Here is a 25,599-nt window from a genome sequence, read left to right on the forward strand (position 1 = left end):
CGGGGAGAACATGCAAACTCCACACACACAAGGTGGAGGCGGGAATCGAACCCCAACCCTGGAGGTGTGAGGCGAACGTGCTAACCACTAAGCCACCGTGCCCCGGCTGTTATTATTATTTATTTATTTATTTCAATATTCCTTGGATGGAAACAAATATTCTGGATCTTAACATCATATTTTTTGTATTTATTTATTTTATTTCTTTATTTCCAGATATTGATCTTGCATGTTTTTTTTTTGTTGTTTTGTTTTTTTATTGTCAAAAAAACGAAACTATTTTAAACTAATTAATATAAAAATAATTATAAATAATATTTATAAAATAAAAAAAACAAATGATAATTATAATAAATATTTTTAATAGTAAAAATAATTAGTTATTATTATTATTAACACCGGACTGACACTATTTTTTGTTTTTATTTAATTAGTTAATTGATTTAGATATTGATGTAAGCATTTGACTGGACCGAATACAGACTATACTAAACAGCACTGCATAAAATACGCATTATTCTACTTGCAGTAAACCGATATTAGCGATATAAAATAAAACAAAACAGATAGTACTGTATGTGCTACAAGACTAGTTTTCCCCACAATCCTTTTCGGCGTGAGTCGCGCATGCTCCCTAGCTATCCACCTTCATGCATGTCAACAAAAACAAACGTCAAATCGTGTTGAAGCTGAGCTTTCTCACGTCACGTCTCCGGTATGATCGGTAAGGCATGACTCTGAATTAGCAGCTTGATTGAGTTTTTCCTGATAATATTATGTCACCATTTGTGTTCATCTGTCACGTTAAAATGCACCGAGTCTGGCTAATATAGTACAATAAGTACAACAACACGGCTAACTTTCCTCCTCCAAATGAATATACACTGAAGTTATTCCATTGTTTTGTTTTTCCGCCTCGCTGTGTTGCTGTGTCCTCCGTTTAAGTGGACAAATGGACAGAAAATGCTCTCAGAGAAGCTCTAAAATGAACATTTAGATTTTTGTAGATGTTTTCAGGGCTTGTGACATTTTGTAGTCTCACATTCATCTCGCATTCATGTATCATGTGCTGTGAATCGACTCCTGAATCAGAGTCATATATGTTTCTTTGGTTATTTTATCAGAGAATGTTCACTCATTTAAAATAATGATAGATTTTTTTTCCCGTCATAAAAAACACGTTTTTGACAGTAATTAGGACTGTAACATAAATATAGGTTTATGTTAATTTTGTTAACGTGTCTGAAGCAACATTACATTCTCAACTAAACATAATAGTACTTAGAATTAAATGTTTAGCAAAAAAAAGATGATTACACCAGATACTTCCAGTTAGTAAAGAAAAAATAAAAATCTATTTAAAATTTCTATTTAAAACTCATTAAATAAATTTTTTTTTAGCACTTTTAACTATTTCTATTGTCTCAAAGCAACTTTACATAAGTATGGAAACATATATATATATATATATATATATATATATATATATATGTATATGTATATGTATATGTATATACATATACATATATATATATATATATATATATATATATATAATATATAAATAATAACAATAAGAAAAATAAATACAATTAATATATACAATTAATATATACAATTAAAATTTTAAATTAATTTTAAAATATTAACAAATTTTAAATACTATATATCTATCCCCGTCTCTAATGAGCAAGCCGGACGTGAAGGAGGCAAGGAAAAACTCCCTGAGATGTCAAGTCAAGTCAAGAAGCTTATCAGAATCAGAATCAGATTTATTGGCCAAGTGTGTCCACAGTTTTGAGGGTGTTTAGCTCTAGACTGTTCTGACTGCACCATAGCACCAGTCGCTTCACCTCCTGCTGGTATTCAGACTCCTCACCATCTTGGGTGAGACTGATGAGCGTAGTATCATCTGCAAATTTCAGGAGTTTAACAGTTTGGTCACTTGAAGTGCAGTCACTGGTATAGAGGGAGAATAGCAGTGGGGGGAGGACACATCCCTGAGGAGCGCCAGTGCTGATTGTCCGAACACTGGAGGTCTTACCTGTTGTTTCCTGCCTGTCAGGAAGCTGGTGATCCACTGACAGATGGAAGGGGGTATTGTGAGCCTTAGGAGTTTGGAGTGGAGAATTTCCGGAATTATAGTATTAAAAGCCGAACTAAAATCAACAAACAGAATCCGGGCGTATGTCCCTGGGCAGTCCAGGTGTTGCAGAATGTAGTGCAGTCCAGTGTTGACTGTGTCGATCCACTGATCTGTTTGCTCGGTAGGCAAACTGTAGGGGATCCAGCATCCGTTCTGTTACAGTCTTTAGGTGGGACAATACCAGCTGTTCAAAGGTCTTTATGACAACAGATGCCATATTGTCATTTCAACCATATATAGCTGATGCAGTACACAGTGATGAGACAATGTTGAGATGATATGAGGAATAACCTTGAGAGGAACCAGGTTCAGAATGAAACCCATCCACATTTGGGTGACACTGGACAAGAAATAATGTAAATGTAAATAACGTCCTTTCTACAACAGTTTATAATAACACAACCGAGAGCTCCTGAGGAACTAATGGGTCATCGTAAACTCTGAGTTCAGCACAGACCTGATTGCTGATAAAGACCAGACCATACATCTGACTGACACAACATCGGTTCAAAGGAGGCATGACAGTCTCTGGGTGGCTCCATCTCTTCAGAAATTCATACACTAAATGGAAGAGTACATAGTGTATAGTGTACGTGCATAGTGTGTAGTACATCATTTGGGATGCAGCTATATTTTTACCATGATTGTTGTGAAATTATATGTAACCCAATATGAAATAATGATATAGAATTTTTCAAATGTTCAGCTAATAGAACAAGATAATATAGCTTGAAATGAATACCTTAAATCAGGGTAAATCATCATGTATTTATATACAACATATATTCTTTATATATATTTATTTGCATTGGAGATGTAGTGGTGTCCCAGTCAAGGTTTGTCTCTGCATCTTGTTAAGTGTTCCTGGGAAAGTCTCTGGATTCATTGCCTGACCAGGATAAAGAGGTTACTGAGTGATGCGGAAAGTGAATGAAACATGAATAAAGTTAGCATAATTTGAATAGTAGCCAGAACAAGTTATCATTCATTGTTCCTCTTTAAAATGTAATGAATGGCCCTATCTGCGATAGCTACTTGTACAGAGTGTTTGTCCCTCCCAAAGGATCTTTAGACTCTAAAGAAAGACATATCGATTATGTCTTTGTTTTGTGTCTGAGATGTCAGGTGTTCGCAGATCGCTGCAAGACAGGGATTTGGTCTGATAGAGCTGACTCGTGCTTGTCTGAGAAGATGGGAATGAATTGAGGAAAAATATCTTCACCCTCAGGTTGCACATTGTCTGCAGTGGCAATGATATCTCTCCCAGGAATTTGCCACACAACTAGGGTTTAATATTAACTCGCGATCGTTGCCTAAAAGCTGAGCGAAATTAGAATATGACTTTAGTTTTGTTATGCAGTGTAATGCAGTTGCCCTCGAGCAAGTCTGTTGAAGCTGCTGGATGGAGAGTTGGGAATTTTATGCCAGCTTCTATTTTATACTACAGAGATACCTAGATATATTCTGTGTACAAAAATAAATCCATATGTCCCTTATAGACAGCGTGATTTAAATATCTGCCTGCTAGACTGATTGTGGTTGTGTAGAGTGTCTCTGACATTATGTCTTTTACATGAGGGAATACCACGCATGCCTGATGTAATGTAACCGAATGCAATGCAAACATTTGCCTTTTAGAACAAAAATTGTGGAAGGAAAACACGTGGCACGTTTTCCTTTGCCTTTGCTGCTATTATGTTAGTTGGTCTCAATGGATAGAAAGCAATAACATATTAAACATAAGTGACTTTTACAAGGTGTTGAATAAAACATGTAGAATAAGTTACAAAAATGTATCATTGGGTTGTTGTTCGGAGGATTGTGTGTTCAAGCCCCAGAACTACCAGTCTGCCACTGTTGGGCCCTTGAGCAAGGCCCTTAGCCCTCTCTGCTCCAGGGGGCACTGTATCATGGCTGACTCTGTGCACTGACCTCAACCTCCAAAGGTTGGGATATGTGAGGAAAGACTTTTACTGTGCTGTAATGTATATATGACAAAAATGAAGGCTTCTATTTTAACAATAAAAATTGTGATATTTACAGAGTTAAAAAAGCAGGGGTTATTTGTAGCCTTTTGCAGTAAGATTTGCAGTAAAGATTTTGTCCTAAATAATACTGAACTGTGAAATTTGTGTGTGAGCTATGAACAGAATGATAGTCAGCAAAGATATAACCAATGCAGTAAGTGTGTCCAGAGTAAATGGAAGTCTGCTCCGTCTACTGAAATGAAAGGAGCAAGTGTTACAGATCTGAGAAGACATGTTATCTTACGGATGAGTGCTAGAGTACCGGATTCAAGCTGTAGAAACTGTCAGAGACTGATGTGACGAGGTGGTTAGGTGTGACAGTAGTTCGTACTATATACTGTATGTGTGGGCAAACTAAGACAGCGGTGTCTAATCTTATCCGTAAAAGGCTATTGTAGGCTTTTGGTTCAACCAATCAGGAGTAAAACTGGTTGGAACAGAAACTTGAAATCACAATGGCCCTTTGTGGATAGGATTAGAGACAACTGCAGTAGGAAGAGTTCAGGTTCAGAATCATGTCATTTATTTGCGTGGAATGAGGGCTACTAAGTACTGGTACTATATTCTCCCATTTTGGTGTTACACAGACACATTTAGAAGTTTTTAGGATTCTGCTACACAGTAAATGTTGCCCTCGGAATTGATTTAAACAAAGTCGCGCCTGAGGTCATGGCAATTGTGATTGCCCATGTACATCAGAACCTTGTTACCTCAGGGGCTATTCTTTTTTTCACCACCTCTTGCTCTGCCAAGATCAAGCCTGGAAACGAAAAGCTCATTGTGAGAACACATTTGTTCAGGTGAAACCATAACTACTGAAAACTGAAGTTGTGACATGACTTGATCTTTCGCTGCTTTTGCAACTGTTCTGTTTCACTTATGGTGAAGGGATAGTTCACATGACCTAACCTTAACGAAGCAGAAACCATTACATCTTGATAGAAGAACAAGAAACACTTGGCTTCTACTATTTAATATTGTATCTAACATTTTGTTGTCCTTAAGGACCACCATCCACTTTCACGTATTTACTGTATGTGTCGCTAGGACATACTATCATCAGCTGCAAGCCGAATGCTATGGTGGGATTTATTGCAGTCTTGTCACACCTATGACAGAAGTAAGAGTAACATGGAGCTATAACACTACCCACTACCACTACTACTCATGTGGTGGTAGTTTGTTTGCTAATGTCTAAATGTTCTTTGACTGGTCAGGATTTTGGCTGCACGTGCTTTGATGGACATTCCTTATATGCTTGCATCAAGGCCTTGTTTCTCCTCTGGAGTTTATGTAGGTATATCTTTGTTTTCTGGTTGTCTATACATCCATCCGAGGTTCTCACGTTCACACTGTCTTATTGTCACAGGATCCGGATTTAGGGTGTGGAATTGATCCAAACAGGCTCGACATCACCGCAAGTTTAAATGTCTGAAATATATGTCTGCAATATTTTTTTCTTCAGTAGCCTCCTTTCTGTTTGAAGTATATTTTAAGGTGGTTTCAGGTATACAAAAAATAGTACTAAGATGCAATGTCTAGGGCAGTGGAAGCTCAGTGGTTTGGACGACTGCACCGGAGGTCATGAGTTCAAACCCCAGCACTGCCAAGCTACCGCTGTTGGGTCCTTTAACCCTCGACTGCTCATGTCTGTAAACAAGGTCAAATTTTAAAACATTTTTCTTCAATGTCTTCCTTGTTTGTTATACAGAAATGTCACGTACACTTTTATGTTCAGGAAGAGGGTTCCAAAGGGGTGGGAAATTTCTGACAAACTTCAGAATTTTCCTTGGAAATATTTCAAGTTGGAACCTTACCGGGAATTTATGGAAAGTAATTAGAAATTTGGGGAAATTTATATAAACTGTATCATCTTAAAGCATAAATAGAAATATTTTGTTTGGACATAAGCTGACATGCATTCAGTCTAATACAGATTGTTAAAAAATGTCATTTTGACAACACTGGCTGAGGTGAAATGTATCCACACATGAGATGGTGTGTGTGACATAGTTCTATAGAATAAGATTGGAAAAAAGCTTGTAAAATCACTTCTGCAACACAATGTACAGATATAGAAATAACTAGATAATCATTTGGAATATTTTGGAATTAAAAACATTTTACAAGTGATGCAATTTAATAGAAATAGTCTAGATGAATAAATACTCCTCATACAGCATGCTTGCTAAAAACAAACTATAATATATTATATACAATGGTTCAGTCAAAAGTCTAGACAAATTACAATTTTCGATGTTTTTGAAAGAAGTATCTTATGCTCATTTAAGCCCGATTTACAGTAATATTGGGAAATTATTAAATGTAACTTTTATTATTAAAGAATCCTGAAAAAATTATAAAGGGTTATAAAAACTGAGGAGCACAACAACTCTAAAACTGATAAGAAATCTACATATTAGAATGATTAGAATGATTGTAATGGCTGATGAAAATTCAGCTTTGCATCAGAGAAATACAGTGGTGTGAATAAGTGTTGTTTTTTTTTTATTTTATTGTATGTTTGTCACACTTTAATGTTTCAGATCATCAAACAAATTGAAATATTAGTCAAATTGTTTGCCCCCTAAACCTAATAACTGGTTGGGTCAGACTTACTGTAGCAGCAAGAACTGCAAGCAAGCGTTTGCAATAACTTGCAATGAGTCTCGTACAGCGCTGTTGAGGAATTTGGGTCCACTCATCTTTGCAGAATTGTTGTAATTCCACCACATTGGAGGGTTTTCGAGCATGAACGCCTTTTTAAGGTCATGCCACTGCATCTCAATAGTATTCAGGTCAGGACTTTTACTAGGCCTCTCCAAAGTCTTCATGTTTTTATTCAGCCATTCAGAAGTGGATGTTCTGGTACGTTTTGGATCATTGTCCTGCTGCAGAACCCAAGTTCACTTCAGCTTGAGGTCACAAACAGATGGCCACACATTGTCCTTCAGGATTTTTTGATAGACAGCAGAATTCATGGTTCCATTCATCACAGCAAGTCTTCCAGGTCCTGAAGCAGCAAAACAGCCTGAGACCATCACACTACCACCACCGTGTTTTACTGATGGTATAATGTTCAAACACTTTTTCACACAGGGCCATGTGGGTTTGGATTTTGTTTTCCCTTACTAAAACAAATCTTCACTTAAAAACGGCATGTTGTGTTTACTTGTGTTATCTTTGACTAATATTTAAATTTGTTTGATGATCTGAAACATTAAAGTGTGACAAACTCATCAGGAAGGGCGCCAACACTTTTTCACACCACTGTACATTATATTTTAAAGTATTTTTAATAACTTTTACTTTACTTTGCGTAGTGCTGTGTTCAGTGCAATTGTGTACATTCCCATTAATCCTGTGAATTCCCATTAATTCCCAGATTTTCCCGTTTATCCCCATGGAACGTTTCCAGCCGTGAAAATTCCTGGAATTTTGCAACCCTATTCAGGAACTTAAAGCCCTCTTATCTAAAATTCGTGCCATGGACCATGCGTTCGTCCAGCCACGATTCTTGATTATCTCGATTCTTGTTAGCTCAAGAATCTGTTGCTGTCTTATTTTGTTTTCTTGTTTTCTACAGAACATTTGTCCCTCGTTGAAGCACAACACCTGCATGTGCTAAGAACAGAGTTTGCACCACCAGCAGCAGCTAAACCATTTTCTACTGCCTTATCCAAATGTGCCACTAAATTTTTACCTGTGATTCATCTTGTGGAAAACAAACAAACAAGCAAACAGCTGCAGTGGTTCAGTCTGCTCAAACCCACCGGGGACTTTTTCAACAGCAAAAAAAGCTTCAATTAAAAGACAGGATTTTTTTTTTTATTGATATCTCTCCTAGGCACCATATGTTGACATGATATTGTAAGACTGGGATGAAATAGATTCCTGCAACAGTCAATACACAAACATGCCTGGTGTCCTGTGCCATTTAGCAAACCAGGGTTAACATGTGGAGCAGACGTAGAGATCAGATCTTACTGTGAGCCACCTGTAAATTACGGGTGTAACACAAGGACCCGATCGAAGTCAGTTAGATATGAGCCATACAACGGGAAAACATACAATATTTACATCACATTGTAAATCCAAAATGTGTATATCGTCGCTGTTGGGCGGAAACCTCGCATGTCCAAATTTGGTTAATTTCATATTTTTTCACATATCGATGCTATTGGTCAGTCCCCACGTGGGTCTGTTATTTTTACAAGTTATTAACCAATCTAAAGTCTTGAAAATAGCTTGAGCGCAAATCTCATAACTCCATTGGACACTTCAACTGTCCACCTCTTTCTCACTCCGCGGGAGAGCTTCGCGTCATATTTCTCCTCAAGAAGAGTCGCAACGAATCAACACGTCTTCTGAGGTAAATGTCTTCAAAACACTGGGCTCAAAGAAAAAAAAATCTTGACCCCCGCTAGTTCTGGTGCTCGTCTGAGGACAGGAATTTAGCGCAAGACAATCCACTGCAACGCGGACTAAACCCTGTGCACTGCAGATAAGGTACGGCGTTTTTTTAATTTCCTGAAAATTAACGGTTTTGGAGATACGAGGATTCCGCCTGACAGCGACGATATATTTTATACATCTTGTACTGTACACATTTGCTACAATTAATAGTTTATTATTCCCATTGGCCCTTTGGTGAACATCTATAGCTAAAAGTAATTTTCTTGCTTTATTAAGGCTCGTGTGTTCTTTTATGTCAGACTATAAATAAAATATCGATAACTGATTGGTCAAAACCATTTTTTTTTGTGATCTTCCTCTGTTAATTCTGGATAGTGATTGGTTAGCAGACAGCTTATATTGTATACAGGTTATTATACTAAGTTTATTTCTAAGATGGGAGACTAAACTAAAATTATAGCACCACAGGAAAATAAATATCCTTATAAGTATCCTGCAGTGATTAGAAGAAGAAGAAGACTTTATTTTGTCACATATACATTACAACACAGTGAAAATTTTTCTTCCCATATTCCAATGTTGGAGGTTGGGGTCAGAGCGCAGGGTCAGCTGTGATACAGCGCTCCTGGAGCAGTGAGGGTTAAGGGCCTTGCTCAAGGGCCCAATAGTGGCAGCTTGGAAGTGCTGGGGCTTGAACCCCAATCAACAACTCGGAGCCTTAACCAACTGAGCCACCACTGACCCTTAGTGAGTGTATGTGGTGCCCAGCTGGTATTTTTGTCTCTGCTGTATTGTATTGGACTATAGTAACAGAGTGACAGTAGATATCTTCGCAAAGTGGAAGTGATCAGAGATGTCGAGCAGGTTTGCTCATGAACCAAGAGAGAGAAAGAGACTCAGATTCAGAGAGACAGACGCCAGTGCACTCTCGGGACAGGAGCAAGCGGGGACAGGATTATTTACTCACTGTGTTTGGAGTCCAAGGAGAGAATAAATTGCTATTGATTTCCAGCCCCTTTGCAGTTAAGTGTCTTTCCTGCCTTTGGAGTGACTGTGGGCTTAGAATAATTTCCTTTAATATGTACCCACATTTATCTTCAGTCTTTTTCTTTAAATGCGTATCAGGCAGTCGTCGGTATTCAGCCCTGCAAAGTGGAGTATAAAAAAGTCAGTGTTTCCTCTTTAAGCTGATAGCTCTGAGGTTGAGGACCTGAGTACATGAGAGGAAACTGTTCAGTGTTAGGAATTTGGAATGCTCAGACAAGAGGAACCTTATTAGAAGAGAAGAGGCCGTTTTATTGCAAGGTTCAGTTAGAAGGGAGTGATTTGTGTAAAGCAATGGTCTAAAGGTCTGTTAAACATGACACGGTTGGTGTGAGGTAGAGGATTGAAGAGAAAAGAAGAGTATGCTTGATAAATGAGCTGTAAGCTTCAGTATTCACTAGGCTGGAAATGTCACTTTATTCCAGACACCGCTAACATTATGTATATATCACAAGTCAATATGAGCCGTTTAAACATTTCTGAGTTCAGTAGCAATTTGACAAAGTGGGGGGAAAAAAAGGCTTCAGAGAAAAGTTACCTGTCATCCGCGCTAGCTGATAACGAAGGAATTCAGCAATCATTTTAATCATACATCAATATTCAACAGCACCTTTGCTCCTTTATCTAGCCGAAGCTTGATATGTCTTTTCAGTCATTTTTCCGTTTACTGGGTTCACCTGAGGCACACACAAAAAAAAAAGGGGACCTTGAGAAATCGGGGCTTTGGCGCGTTCTGGCAGAAAGGAAATTGGTGTGTCAGTCATGAGTTTTCATATCTCCAAGCAAGCTGTCATGAGAATGAGAGAAATTGATGGAGAAGTAGAAATGGGGAAAAAGGCAATAAATGAAGAACTGTGGAGAAATCAAGTGAAGGCGACTGATACTCCACTAGACGAGGTGAGTCCTGCTGCCTAATTACAGCCGAAGACATTGCAGCCCTGTGTAAAGTGAAGCAGGATACTGACTGTATTACTGTCAATCAAAACCACTGATAGTGTTTCTTTATTTTAGAGCGAGGCCTTTAGTGTCCTTGACAGGTTTTAAAGGTCACATCAGTCTCAGATGGTGTGATTTTTCAAATGAAGACTTAACAGTATTCAGAAATTATGAGTGAAAAATGCATGAGAATATCATTCATTTAGGACATTTAACTGACACTTGTGTCAGAGTGAGTGACTTAGTCAGAGTGAGTGACTTAGGGGGCTTTTTACACCTGGTCACTTCATGTGTTTTCTGTGATCCGATAGCTATCCGATCGTAAAAAGACCAGGTCTAAATGCCCTCCGGAAAGTTTTCGAGACGGATATAAATCAGATCGTTCAGACCACTTCAGGAGGTGGTCTGGGACGCATTTCAGATGAAACTGGACAGGTGTAAATGAATGTGGTTGTTCAAGCCACATACGTCAGCGCTAGACTCCTCCCAAACGGAAGTACTTCACTCGCAAGTGATCTTTCACCCAGGTGTCTCGTTGGGTCTTAAAATGCGCTGCTGCCGCCAGCGGAAACGCAGCAAAGAGTAAATGCTGTTTTTTGTAGCATAACCGTCGTAACAAGTTTTTTCGTCTTCTTTTTGATTGCATTCTGAAAACCGCATACACCAAAGCGTGTTCCATTTCAATTACCCCCATAATGAGTACCCCAGAAATAGAAAGATCGGATTGATATCCGATTCGCCAAGACGCATTTCTGTGGCCTAACGTAAAACAGTTTTAACAAATCAGATAGTTATCAGCTCAGAGAAAACACATGAAGTGACCAGGTGTAAAAAGGCCCTTACATGAGGGTTAAGTGCTTGAGTCCAGCTGTGGTAGCTGGTGGTGTTGGGATTTGGGCCTGCGATCAGAAGTCTTAACCACTCAGCTACCACCTCCATCTTCCATTGTGTATCGTAACATGTCTGGAATGTTGCAAAATATTGCACATTTTTCACTGCAAGATATAATTATTGGCACCCCACTGCAAGATATAATTATTGGCACCCCTAGAAAATGTATGTGCAAAATGTCAAAAGAAAAAATTCCCATTTATATAGAAGTATTTTTAATCTTTTCCCACATGCATGCTAACATCTGAATGTGGTGATGTAGTTGCCAAGGAAGAGTTTAAATATTATTCTCTTATTCTCAATATTGCTCTCATACATGCATGTCGATAATTATTAAGTATTGGTCATACCAGATTTAAGCTTTATTACTGTTTATTAGGTCATTATATCTGCAGGAAGCTTAATCACATGACCAGGTAATGTAAAAGCTATTATAACAGCTGGGTAGAAAGTGCTGTGTGTCATCGCCGAACATTTTCTTTCGGTATGTATGCTAATCCTATTTTTAATACATGCTCTATTAATCCCCTTTGGGCAGTTGATTTGTTTGACTGTTTTCTCATTTCAGTAATTTTTCTACAGCAGTAAAACTGTCAGATGATTGACAGCAAATATCCTTCATTACAGTTGTATAGAGTTTATTATTATGTACAATATGAACTGGACTACAGACTGGACATGTGCTTTTGTTTAGATTGTAATAATTCTAGAAATGTAAGCTTGTATATTCAGAGGGTTGATTCGAAAACCAAGCATTTCTTCAGATTACAGATAAATATCAGTTGAATCAAAGCGTATGCTTTATTATTTGTACCTCTAAGCAGGTAGCTGAACTTTTGTCTGACATACAGTGTAGGAAATGGCAGATTTGAGATTGCTTATCAACTTGACAAGATTTGAATCAAGGTTGTGATGGCATTTGGGATGACAGGAAATTCACTTTTTGCTCAAACTACTATTTGTTTAATGGTGGAATCAGCGGATTGTTGGGGAAATAATAACAAATATCTGGCAAATTAAATAGTGGCTCAGTTTTTATGCCATGGTTCAGCTCTATTTTTTCTCTTGGCGTTAAGGATCAGTGCAAATACATACAAAATATTGCATATAAAGTTATTCTGAATGATTGCTTTTATCTAAGGATGAAACATTTCTAGATATTGTACACTATGGCCTTCACAGACACCGCTAACTATTGGAGATTTGATGGATGGAGTTACATTTTAGACAGCATGTCCCTCACCTTCAATACCTGAGGAGGTTTTTTTTTTTTTTTTAATCTATACAGTACAGCTCTGGAGAATCTATAGAGAAGTTGAAGGTATTCTGGCATAGTAACGCACACTATGTTGGTTTTTCCTTCAACTGATCACTCATCTATATTAAACTCTGTGTGTGTGTTTGAGATAGATAGAGAGGAGAGAGAGAGAGAGAGAGAGAGAGAGAGAGAGAGAGCTTCACAGTTTGCCTGTTCTGCTTTTTGCATGCACCATGAGGACCCCGATCCCATTCGCCGACCACCTAACTTTGATCCATTTTCCCCGAATTAATGTTTTATTGTTTAGTCAATGATTAGACCCGCAAATAATTTCACGGTTCGTCTGCACCAGCTAGCGAATAGCCACCTGAAATGCACAGAGCGCTTTCTGCAAATGCCTTGCCGTATAATTAAAACCAGAGGATGGAGTCTGGAAAACAAATTTTGCCTGAAATCGGAATTGGTTACACATTCTCTCATGAATATATGCGCCGGCATCAGACTGGGAGATGGCGAAGAGGAACAGCAGGACACAGATGCCATGGCTCCTGAGAAATTGTGAGAAACAGGAAACAAATCGAGTGGATTTTGAAGATTATGGAAAACTAATGCAGATCTCGGAGTGAGATACGTCAGTATAAGATTCAGTCACCAGTGCCTAGCAAAGCATTTCCTGTATAGCATGTAAATAAAAAAATAGGATGTAAGGCATCCTTGCTGTTTGCAAATGGAAATGCAGCCAGGGACGGCTTTTAGAAACAAAACGTCAGCACTTTTTTTTAGATAGTGGCATAAATAGTTTTTTATCACCTGTGTCAGGGCCGGAGATACACCAGTGCTACAATTAGTGCATTTTATTTATCTATGTCTTGTGTCTGTCTTTCACCTCGTCATAAGGTTCGGGACATGGACTTTTTGTGTGGTTGGGAAGAAATGGGGATCATGTGAAATGTTTACCTCCTTACAGCTTAGCCATGGAGATCTTTTTTTCTATTATAGTCTTATATAAAAACAAGAAGCAGTTGATTTATAAAATATAATAAGGCTATACACACACACGGTGGATTTTGCTGTTTGCAAGGTTCTGTTACCTCAATATTTAATATTCATCCTCTGGGATGTAAATATTGAGTTCTCTAAGACGTTCATCAGCATGAAGAAAATTAGAGAACAGACAAATAAAATGAGAAAGCTTTGAACATATTCACTTCTACAGCAATAATGAATATGTTAAAACAACAGAGTGTAAGTGGGTTTTTTGCCCCCATACATTAAGGTGGAGAATTGTTGGACTCAGTGTGGGTTTGGAGTGAAGCAGAAGATACTTCTACAGAAATGAACCTAATCCTCACAGTTGTATATGGTGGACGATCCGTGATTTTTATTTTCTTCTTTCAAAGACCCTGGAAACCATGATTGGTTAAATGGCATCATGTACTGAATGAAGTACCAGGAGATTGTAAGTAAAAAAATTTGTCTGCCTCTGCAAAGGAGCTAGAACAAGATTGGATTTTCTAGCAGGGCAAACACACACCCAAATCCATACTAAAGTGGTTCAGCGACCACAAATCAAGCTCTTGAGAACCCAGTTGAAGAGGAGAGTCCACAAGACAAGACAGGACCTAGAACTGGAGAGGATGTGGACAGATTCAGTACTGAGGATCTGGTCCTACTACAGTACTTATTACTTATATACTAAATGTATATATTTGGCTACTTAGTTTTGGCTTAAAGGTGCGAGATTGTGCTTTTTTTTTTGTAAAATGTTATATTTTTATTTTAAACTTTGTGTTCTTATTGAAGTATTTCTAATCTATTTTTATTCGATTTTTAAACATTTATTTTAAATATCTCTTACACATTTTTAGGTCTTGAGTACTTGAGTTCTCTCTCACCACCCAATTGCTACACTCCTGTGGTTTGGCTTTCTGTAGCTCCCCACATCAGATTTAATACACTGATGCTTGCCTGAAGAAAACAGACCAGCTTATTATACCCTGCACTGCACTGTGCTCCATCTGGACTGGTGCCCTGGTCCCTCCATCTCTCATGGTACAAGGAAGGGCTCTGTTCTGGCACCTAGGTGGTGTAAAGAACTTACCCTAGATGTCTGAACAGCTGAGTCACTAGCAGTCTTCAATTACGACTAAATAAAGACCTACCTCTTCCTGAAGCACTTAAACTAGCTCTTAAAATCTAACTCTAAAAAAACAACAACTTTGTTAGACTGATTCCATTCATATTCCTTGACGTCAGTGAACCAGCATCGAACCAGTATTCGTTGATGGAGACCTCAGAACTCTTCTATAAGTCTTTCTGGATAAGGAGGTCGTGAAGGTAAAATGTACTTGACTACAAGACTTCTAAAAATTCCCAACACTATTGATTAACAACACAAATGTAGTTGATAGCACTGTGGCCTCCAGATATAATTTCTGATTAAACGTACAACACAAAACTAAAATCCTGAAGATGCCCCAGACGACTGCTGTCTGGAAGTGAGAGATGGCATTAATCTCTCTGTCCATCTGTGAGGGTAAATGGGTTTTTTTTTAAAAAAAAAAGGATAGTATTGTACACAGGACCAGTAAAGTCTTCCCTTTCTTTCTCTCTCACTTTCTCCAGATTGATGGAGCAAGTTCTTTAGGGATGTGGTGTATTCTGGCCAGCCATGTGTGCATGTATTGCTGTCTTCCTAGTCTCTGGTGGGCTGGGCTCTAGGCTGAGAGCCACCATCCTGATGCTTAATTAGCATTGTTAATGATCCACCTCTATGCCCAGTCCGAGTCTCTGATGGACTTGTGACAGACAACACGGCAGTTGTATCCAAAACCATCAGCCCCGTTTGGCTTGCTTGGCAGCTTATCACCCCTGTAAAATATATCTCTATTTAACCTGGTCCAGCCGAGACTCAGTGTAGGCTTGATATTAGCAGAGTTCAGTAATGTTTCAGAGTGCAATGTGAAGGACACTATATAGTGATGAATGACCTTTCAAGACTGGTGTTCAGGGTCTGACTAATGGTAAGTGCACAAGGCTCTAGTGGAAATCTGTGGAGAAGCTTCAATACCTTGTGGCTTTCTGACCTGGCTGCATGTTTCAGCCTTTTGTGATAGCTTTGATTCTGCCTGAACCGTTGCTTGGTAGCCGTTTTCTGGACCTTATTTCACCGCTTATTCCAACAAGATTGAATGATTGAATTTGCTGGTTTTTGGAATACAATAGCATCCAGCAGGTATTCCCAGGCTACCGCACATGTAGACCATCATACAGGGTTACGGCGTAAGGTCTGGCTTCCCAACTGACAATAAAACCTGTAATGTCATTATATAATCAGGCATCGATGAAAAATATTACAGGATTATAATTTTTTGAGCTTTGAAAATAGATTAGTCACAAAGTACAGTTTTATTGTAGCCAATGCAGTCTCTACTGGATCCAGGACACTATATACATCTATGGAATGCTCTACATTTGAAAATACAATGCAGATTAAGTGTTTAATACACTATTTTGTGTGAAGAGATAAAAAAAAAAAAAAAATCATGATATGACTCACAAACCAATGAAATTGAGTATTGTTCTGTCCTCAAATGGACAGCGAAGCCCTGACCTCCTTTCCTTTCCCTTGTCTGTATAGCACTGATAGCAGGTTCTTGTATTTGGTTACAAACTGCACCATCACATTTGAGCTAAAGCATGTCCAATGCTAAGCTATAAAGGACATGAGTAAGGTGATGGCAGAGGCTTATCACAGTATTTGCTCTCCCCAGTGTTCAAACCATTCTGGAATGCAGAAATCAATCTTCTTTACTGTTATGGCGGAGGGAAATTAGAGGCTATGGGGGTTGGCAGTATTTTAAAACGCTTTTCTCAGTGCTGTAGCCAGTTTTTATTGCTAATCAATGGCCAGAGGACTGACACAGGCTCTAGGGAATCTGGCATGCAATGTCAGCCAACATTCTGGAAGTGATCTCTTTGGGGTTTTTTTGGAGTTCTAATGCAGCACTGGCATGAAGTCACTTCCTCATCTCCAGCTACCAGTTACAGTGAAGTGCTTGATCAATATGTTTAGGTTCTATTTCAGTCATTCTAACCTCCAGCGGATTCCTTCTTATGCTTGACTGCATGCCTGGCAAGACCATAAAGCAAAGTGATATAGACACAGTACTTGAATTAAATTCCTTCTTCTCCTTTTTCTCACCACAGGCACATCAGTCTAAGAGTTTAACATTTGTTACAAGTCAGATCTACATGTACCCTGTCCTCCAAAGCAGCAATACATTTCTATCATCTCCTGTTATTTCTTATCTAAGTTCTAGCACCATTTCTGGAGAATACTCCATGGCGACCGTTCGGATGAAGTGGGTCAGTTTTGGGGTCAGTTTCTTCAGCACCATTTCTGAAAATATTTCCTAGTCTCTTACCCACCGTTGGGCCTGGGCAATTCTAAAGTGATCAAGTGGGCACACTTGTCAACCTACTTGTAAAGGAAATCTGGATATGAGTGATGGGGAAACTAGTACCTATACACTAGAAATTAATGGGGAATTAGTTTGTCATGGGGCCCAGATGAGGGGCCGCAATATGAGTGATGACACAACAGCGTTATAGGAGCCCATATGTTGTATTTTTGCACCATAAGAGACCCAAGTATTTTTTGAAAAAATAAATGATTTTAGTATGCCTATTTAAACTACGACAGCCAAAATATAGAAATATAGAATTGAATGATTCATAATATATATATTATGTATTATATATATTATTATATATAAAATGCTTAATGTTTCTACATTGCAAACTGTGTGTCTGTGTGTGAGGTAGGAATATGCAGACTCTCAAGTGCCTCTCCTCATTCACTAGCTGGATTGCCGATGGGTAGAAACTCCTATTAGTCTGTCTGTGTTGATCCTCTGCATCCTGTAGCACTTCTCTGATGAGAGAACTCTGAAGAGTCGGTGTCCAGGGTGGTGAAAGTCTTCAACAATTCTCCCAGCCCTGTTCCTGCATCGCTGGTTGGAGATTTCTGGAATACCCGGGAGAGCTGATGACCGTCTCTGCTGTTCTCACCACTCTGAGTAGCGCATTAAAGTCCTGGGCTGTGGAACAGCTTTATTCAGGCTTATTCTCCACACCCCACATATAGTATAGCCCTTGTCACTTTTCTTTCTGGCTTGCTGAGTGGTCTCACCCTGAGACACCTTCAGTACAGCTCAGCTGTCCTATTTGGCTGACATCCCTGCTGAAATCACAAAAAAAATATTCAATTTATTTGTATAGGGCTTTTAACAATTGACATTGTCTCAAAGCAGCTTTACAGAAGCAGAGAAGCAGAATATACATTTTATAAAGTTTAAAATGAAGTTACTATTTATCTCTAAAGTTTATCTCTAATAAGCAAGCCTGAGCAAGAAAAAGCTCTCTGAGTTTTTGTGAGGAAGAAACCTTGAGAGGAGCCAGGTTTAGAAGGGAACTCATCCTCATCCCTCCAATAATGTAAATGTAAATAATGTCCTTTCTACAACACTTTGTGGACGAGTAAAATTGTGTAAGTAAGAGAAATTACGCTGAACTATTAGTTACAGAGATGAGTTGATTATAGGCTTAACAATAATTAATTACTGACGAAGTCTTTAAATCTTCACTGATGAAGAACTGAACACAAAGCTGACCGATGCACTGGCAGTTAAAGACGTTGTGACCGTCTCTAAGTGGTTCTATCCACAGCAATCCCATTGGTCATTGGCTGTCCATGCCGATCAATCCCCGGCAGAGTGCACCACCAACCGACGAGACTCCAACCAGGGGTAGGGCGTCAGGGCTTTACTCACTCATCCACAAGTACATTCTCAACCTAACCACTCACGCCTCTGACTCCACCCTCCATTCATGTATCGGTGCTTGACCACACACCATTCAGCCACTTTTTTCCACTCCATGCAGCATCAAGCTGCTCTGTCTTCATATAACTACACATGTTGATTGAATTAGTCACCTGTATAATTACTCTTATAATCTAATCATTTACATTACATGATTTCCTGTCCTCTAGGTTTTTTTGAATTACAATCGTCTCACTTTTTATTGCTTGTTTTGGCATGCTTCTGATTTCACTAACGAGAAGAAACGTGTTGTGAAATATACAGTTCTTACTAGGAAAAAAACTAGGAAAATTGTGATCCTGCAGCCTTTGTGCAACCGAAAACTGACATTTTTCTTCTGCTATTGCTTGTTTTTTCACTGTGAACCATGAATGCAATCTTTTGCATCTGCTCATTGAAAGTGGAGAATAATTTTTATATATATATATTTTTTCTTTAATGTTGTGGACTGCAATATTTAATTTACAAATATTTTGCAAAGACTGAAAACCTTCACATTAGAAACGTCTGTGAGATGCATAATGCCTTTATATAACTCCAGTTACATTCTGAGTGTGTTTGTTATGACAGACTTTCAACCCTAATGAGTAACAACTGTCATGGAAACTGTCAGGTCATAGTGCATGCTTTTATCACCTCAAGACTGGACTATTGCAACTCTCTGTATGTTGGGATAAACAAACCCAAGCTATCTCATCTGCAATTAGTGCAGAATGCGGCAGCTAGATTTCTAACTGGCACAAAAATTAGAGAACACATAACTCCAGTATTATCTACTCTTCACTGGCGTCCAGTCCAGTATAGAATTGATTTCAAAATTCTATTGATGGTTTTTAAAGCATTTCATAACATCGCTCCAAGCTATATCACCAACCTCTTAAAGGACCATACTCCAGTCAAGTCGCTGAGATCAGGAGATAAACTCCTACTGGCAGTTCCCCGTTCCTCAAAAAAATCTAGGGGCGATAGAGCTTTCATGGTCATCGCCCCAAAACTGTGGAACAGCCTCCCTTTGCACATTCGGCAGGCCTCAACTTTAGAAGGTTTTAAGTCTCAGTTAAAAGCTTATCTTTTTAATTTAGCGTTTGTTGAGAATAGACCTTGTTTAGAGATAGTTTCTTGATGCTTTTATAATATTTTATTTCATTTTATCTTTTTCCCTTTAATGTATATTATTTTTCATCTGTTTTAAATTTTCTTTGTTATAATCGGTCTGATACATATTGCTTTATGCTTTTTGTAATATTGTGCAGCATTTTGTGCAATTTTGTGAAATTGCAGTAAAATGTGCTATATAAATGAATAAAGTTGAAGTTGAAGGAAAATCTTGCTAATCAGAAATTAAGAAATCCAAAGACAAAGGTTTTAAGATGCTAAAAATCAGACTTTATTTACACAGCAATGCTGAGGCATCTGTAGATGATATGAATCAGTAGTTTTGTATCTTTTATACAGTTTCAAAATCACAACCCTTTTTTTTCTTATACACCCCATTTTAACCTCTCACCACTATTATTTTCTCAGGTTCTTATCTTATTGTTATTTATGGTAAGAGACCAGTCATCTGAATTTGTTCGTGTATTTACGGGTAATGGAGGGGGATCAAAATTAGCAATGCAGAAACTACATTACCGTAATTTCCGGACTATTGAGCGCACCTGAATATAAGCCTCACCCACTGAATTTTAAAAAAAATATTATTTTGAACATAAATAAGCCGCACATGTCTATAAGCCGCAGGTGTCTACAGGTACATTGAAACAAATTAAAGGCAGGGTCTCTGATTTTTGAGAAATGCTTCAGAAAACTGAGTCGGAACAACAAACTAAAAATCAAAACAAAAATCAAAACAAACGTGTAGCCAATGAGCAGAAAGGGGCGGGTCTTTTCAATATGTGGCGGAGAGAGTGTTCAGTGCGCATGTGTGACATTAGCAGAAAGTGGTTTTAAACATTGACATGGAGGATAAAAACAAAGAAAGAAAGCAAAGAAACGCTAAGCGCTGTTACTAGCAAAACGCGGTTGTAGCTGCCTCTCTACATTACTACGATAGAAAGGTGTTATTTGTGTAGTAACAGTGTTTAACTCAGGAGTTATTGACTCAGGAAACTCCAATCTGTGGCCAACTTCCCGCTCCTTCAGTTCTCTCCAGCGCTGGAAAGCTGATCCTATATTAACACGAGTCCTACTTCTTGCCTTATCGTAAGCCTTTCTTCGCTTTCTTTCTTTGTTTTTATCCGCCATGTCAATGTTAAAACTGCTTTCTGCTGTCACACATGCGCACTGAACTCTCTCTCTGCCCATATTGAAAAGACACGCCCCTTTCTGCTCATTGGCCTACCTTTAACTTTACACAGGCTTTAACAAAGCAGTAAAAAGTAGCCTACCAAGAAAGTCATTGGTCACTATCTTTCTCCTCCTGTGCACTGAAACCACTGAAGTCATCTCCTTCGGTGTCGGAGTTAACCCGTTCTGCAATTTCATTGGTCTACTGAAAGCTTCATGCCGGAAAAAGTTGCGGCTTATAGTCCGGAAAATACGGTAATCTACAATAGAACATGATCCATCCTGTTGCCCTACTCCTGGTTCCACAACATGGACCATCTTTTTTTGAACTTATAATGGGGAATAGTTACCAAGATGGTGGTGCGGCAGTAGCACTCAGTGGCCACTCCGGATCCAATATGGTGCTGTCAGTACAATAGCTCATATAACTGCTGCCATAATATTAAATATTCATTCCAGTACTGTTGCACATGCTCTGTGTTTGCTCTATGTAGCACCCTGGTCCTAGAGAAACCTTGTCTCATTTCACTGTGTACTGTGCCAGATTTATATGGTTGAAATGACAGTGAAAGCTTGACTTGACTTGACTTGACTTGACTTGACTTGACTTGACTTGACTTGACAGCTTCAGCAGGAAGGAATTAGTGTTAACTCTATAATGAAATCTGATTATTTCTGTTTGAGTCTGGATCTTTTCAATGTTTCTTCTTCGTATCATCTCATGGAGTTTTTCCTTCCCACCATCACCTCAGGCTTTGTCATTTACAATAAATATAAAGTACAAATGTTAAAAAAAATCTTTGTCATTTTTATATAGAATTTTTATATTTCTTTAAAGCTGCTTTCAGTGTCCTTTGTTCAAAGTGCCATATAAATGAAACTAAATTGAACTGAACATAATGTTGCATAGTGGCAATTGGATCAGTTTCTGCTGCTATATGTTGTGTATTATGTCAAATATTTTAATGAAGTCATAGAGACAAAACTCAGATGGTGTAGAGACATTGTCCGTGTCAAAGAAATGAGAATTCTAATCGTCAAAGACAAAAAACCTTAGATTCCTTATTTCTCTCTCTCGCTCACTCTCTCTCTCTCTCTCTGTCTCACTCTTTCCCCCTCTTTCTCGTTCTCTCTCTGTCTCACTCTTTCTCTCTCTGTTTCACTCCCCCCCCTCTCTCTCTCACTCTTTATCTCTCTCGCTCTCTCTCTCTGTCTCACTCTCTCTGTCTCTCTCACTCCCCCCCCTCTCTTGTTTGCTCTCTCTGTCTCACTCACTCTCACTCTCTCTCTCGCTCTCTTCCTGTCTTACTCTTTCCCTCTCTCACTCGCTGTCTCTCTCTCTCTCTCTCTCTCTCTCTCTCTCTCTCTCTCTCTCTCTCTCTCTCTCTCTCTCTCTCTCTCTCTCTCTCTCTCTCTCTCTCTCTCTCTCTCTCTCTCTCTCTGTCTCACTCTTTCTCTCTCTCTCTCTCTCTCTCTCTCTCTGTCTCACTCTTTCTCTCTTGCTCTCTCTCTGTCTCACTCTCTTGCTCTCTCTCTCTCACTCACTCTCGCTCTCTCTCTGTCTCACTCTCTGTCCCCCCCTCTCTCTTTCTCTCTTGCTCTCTCTCTCTCTCTCTCTCTCTCTCTCTCTCTCTCTCTCTCTCTCTCTCTCTCTCTCTCTCTCTCTCACTCACTCGCTCTTGCTCTCTCTCTGTCTCACTCTCTGTCCCCCCCTCTCTCTTTCTCTCTTGCTCTCTCTCTCTCTCTCTCTCTCTCTCTCTGTCTGTCTCTCTCTCTTGCTCTCGCTCTCACTCTCTCTCTCTGCCTCATTCTCTCTCTCGCTCTCTCTCGCTCTCTCTCTCTCTCTGTGACTCACTCACTCACTCCTCTCTCTCTCTGTGACTCTCTCTCTCGCTCTCTCTCTCTCTCTGTCTCACTCTTTCCCTCTCTCTCTCCCCCATACACACACAAACACACACAGACACACACATTTGATTTGACATTGATTTGATCTCCCACACAAGCAGGACTTCTATTCAAATATTTGTGTGAATTTAAATGAATCTCATGAGAAGACAAAAGAAAATTGTTTATGGTTCATTTACATTTTATTCATGTGTATGGAAAAGTGCATTCATCCGTGTTTTCTTGGACAGTTTATGTTGCCCTTCAGTGTCATCCAGCTAATTAATGTATGAACAAGTAGTATGTAATGTTTACATGTACATAAATATTTAGACCCTTCACAACAACACTAGAAATTTGTGTGTGTGTTGTGTGTGTGTGTGTATCTCTACATCATCATGGAGAGGCCATGTCCCAGCATCATACTGTGCTGGAGCAGTGACATGTTCTGCTTAGTTAAACAACATAATTACTGTGTGTCTTTAGTACATTTACAAACCTCAGCCTGGCTGCAGCAGCTTAAACTGAGCTGGTTGTGGAATCACTTTTGATTCTGTCAAACCCTGGTGTATTTGTGTTTAACGTGCATCATAGCATGCATGAAAATCATAACACAATGCGAGCCACCCTATTATTTATTTATTTCCTTTGGGACTTTCCTTGGTAGACCAGGGGCAGGATTTGATTCCCGGGCATGTAACAAACTCAGCCATTCAAGGGTTAACTCTCAGTGCCAGTATCCTGCTCATATAACATGGGAAGGTTTAGTCAGGAAGGACATCCAGCATAAAATGTGTGTAATCAAGTTATATGGTTTGGGTGATCTGCTGTGGTGACCCTGAACAGGGAGCAGCTGAAGGACAACATCATCATCATCATCATCATCATTTTGGTGTGTTTTATACACAGTAAGACATTTCACCTCTTCTGTGTTCCATGCTGTTCTCCTGTCTTCCATGTTATATGTATTGTGAAAACCGACGATGTCATCATCATCATCAGCTAAAACACAAGCGCAAGTGACTTTACTTCCTGAACAAGTAAAGATCTGAGTACGAGTTCCAGTGCAATCGAACACACAGCACCTCCTACAGGTAGTCTCAGGTTCAGTACCATGGTGCACTTCCTGCTCCGTATGACAGCTGATTGTTCCTCCCAAAACCCTCCTTTTTGGTGAATCAGCTGTTCGTATCGATTTTGTCTGGCTGTAGTCGTTTGTTTGCCTACACCGTCCTCTCACACTTTTGCCTTTTCCTCCTCCGACGGAACAAACCAGCAGTTCCAGACACATTAAAAAGAAAGCGCTCGCTAAACAGACTCCTGCTGTGATGAAACATGACACCGGAGGATTTCTTTCATTTGTTATCCTCACGGACGGGGCACAAAACAACGAGGACGTTTATGGAAATTGTTACCATTGGTTCAATGTGCGATCAGCTTTACACCTTAAAATGCTAATCTTCAACTCAGCTGTCAGGGAAACACTTGTCTCTTATTCCTGCAGTTAATAACGAGCAGAGTGGAAGTGATAGCAGTTTTTGTATGAATTGTGAAACTCTACACTACAGTAACTTAAAGCTGACTGAAAGAATAGTGTCATATTGAACCAAACCGAACTGGATGCTTGAATTTATTGTCTGTTCACCACATTAGACTGATTCATGCATCTTTTCAGCCTGCTTGTCTTCTTTTGTCCTGTTTCCCATTATGATATTTTTGACATTTTTCTTTTTTTGGTCAAGTGTCATTTTCTAGCACAAGCACTTACCGGAGAATGTCATGCTTTAACAACACGCAATCACTCAACTCTCTCTTCAGCACTGGCGCAAGACCTATGGCTTTTGTTGTTTAGTGGCAATCAGTAAATGCTCTGCACTCTCACTGTACATTAAATCAACAATCTAGACAGACGCAATTTCCTGAAAGAGCTGTGAATGACTAAGCCTTTGTTAAAAAGTGTCTATACACTGAAAAAAAAAGGGAATATGCAGTCAGTCAGATTTAAGAAAAAAAACATTACATATAGTTTACGTTAAAACGTTTGATTTTATGGTCAAGTCAAAAAGCTTTTATTGCCATTTTGTCCATATATAGTTGATGCAGTGCATAGTGAAGTGAAACAACCTTCCTCCAGCACTATGGTGCTACATAAAGACACAGAGCTCTGTAAGACAACACAGAACTAAATGCTTTTTGTTTATACTAAACTCCATCGAACAGGTTTCCAAATGACTAGATTTGATGAAGAAGCGTGAGCATGACGTGGTAGTAACGTCAACCTGTTTTGTTATGAAATCTCACAAAGATGTTGGTGCTGATAGAAACAACTGTACTGTAGAAGTGCAGTATTCATGTCTCTGTTGCAAGCCACCAATGTTGTGGGTTCAGTTCTCACCTCAGCTAAGAGCCCGGAGTTTGTTTTTATTCAGGGTTTTGAAAATACCCACTCAAATCATTATGTAAAACCTAATCGCTTTAGTGCAACTCAATTCATTTGTTCTCCACATTTGTTTTATTTGAGATAGATAAATAAATAAATATATCGTCGCTGTCAGGCGGAATCCTCGTATCTCCAAAACTGTTATTTTTCAGGAAATTAAAAAAACGCCGTACCTTATCTGCAGTGCACAGGGTTTAGTCCACGTTGCAGTGGATTGTCTTGCGCTAAATTCCTGTCCTCAGACGAGCACCAGAACTAGCGGGGGTCAAGATTTTTTTTTTCTTTGAGCCCAGTGTTTTGAAGACATTTACCTCGGAAGACGTGTTGATTCGTTGCGACTCTTCTTGAGGAGAAATATGACGCGAAGCTCTCCAGCGGAGTGAGGA

At 39.0% G+C, this 25,599-nt stretch overlaps 1 protein-coding gene across 1 annotated transcript in view; it reads left to right on the top strand.

Moving 5' to 3' along the window:
- The first annotated feature begins 622 nt into the window (after nt 1-622).
- prkn (parkin RBR E3 ubiquitin protein ligase) overlaps nt 623-25,599 on the top strand; it is a 100,385-nt gene continuing 75,408 nt past the window's right edge. The window contains exon 1 of the mRNA XM_060872097.1: nt 623-724. Coding sequence (XP_060728080.1) covers nt 718-724 — 7 coding nt within the window. The 5' untranslated portion in view covers nt 623-717. The remainder of the gene's footprint in view (nt 725-25,599) is intronic.

Source organism: Tachysurus vachellii, chromosome 6, assembly GCF_030014155.1.
Source record: "Tachysurus vachellii isolate PV-2020 chromosome 6, HZAU_Pvac_v1, whole genome shotgun sequence".
NCBI lineage: Eukaryota > Metazoa > Chordata > Actinopteri > Siluriformes > Bagridae > Tachysurus > Tachysurus vachellii.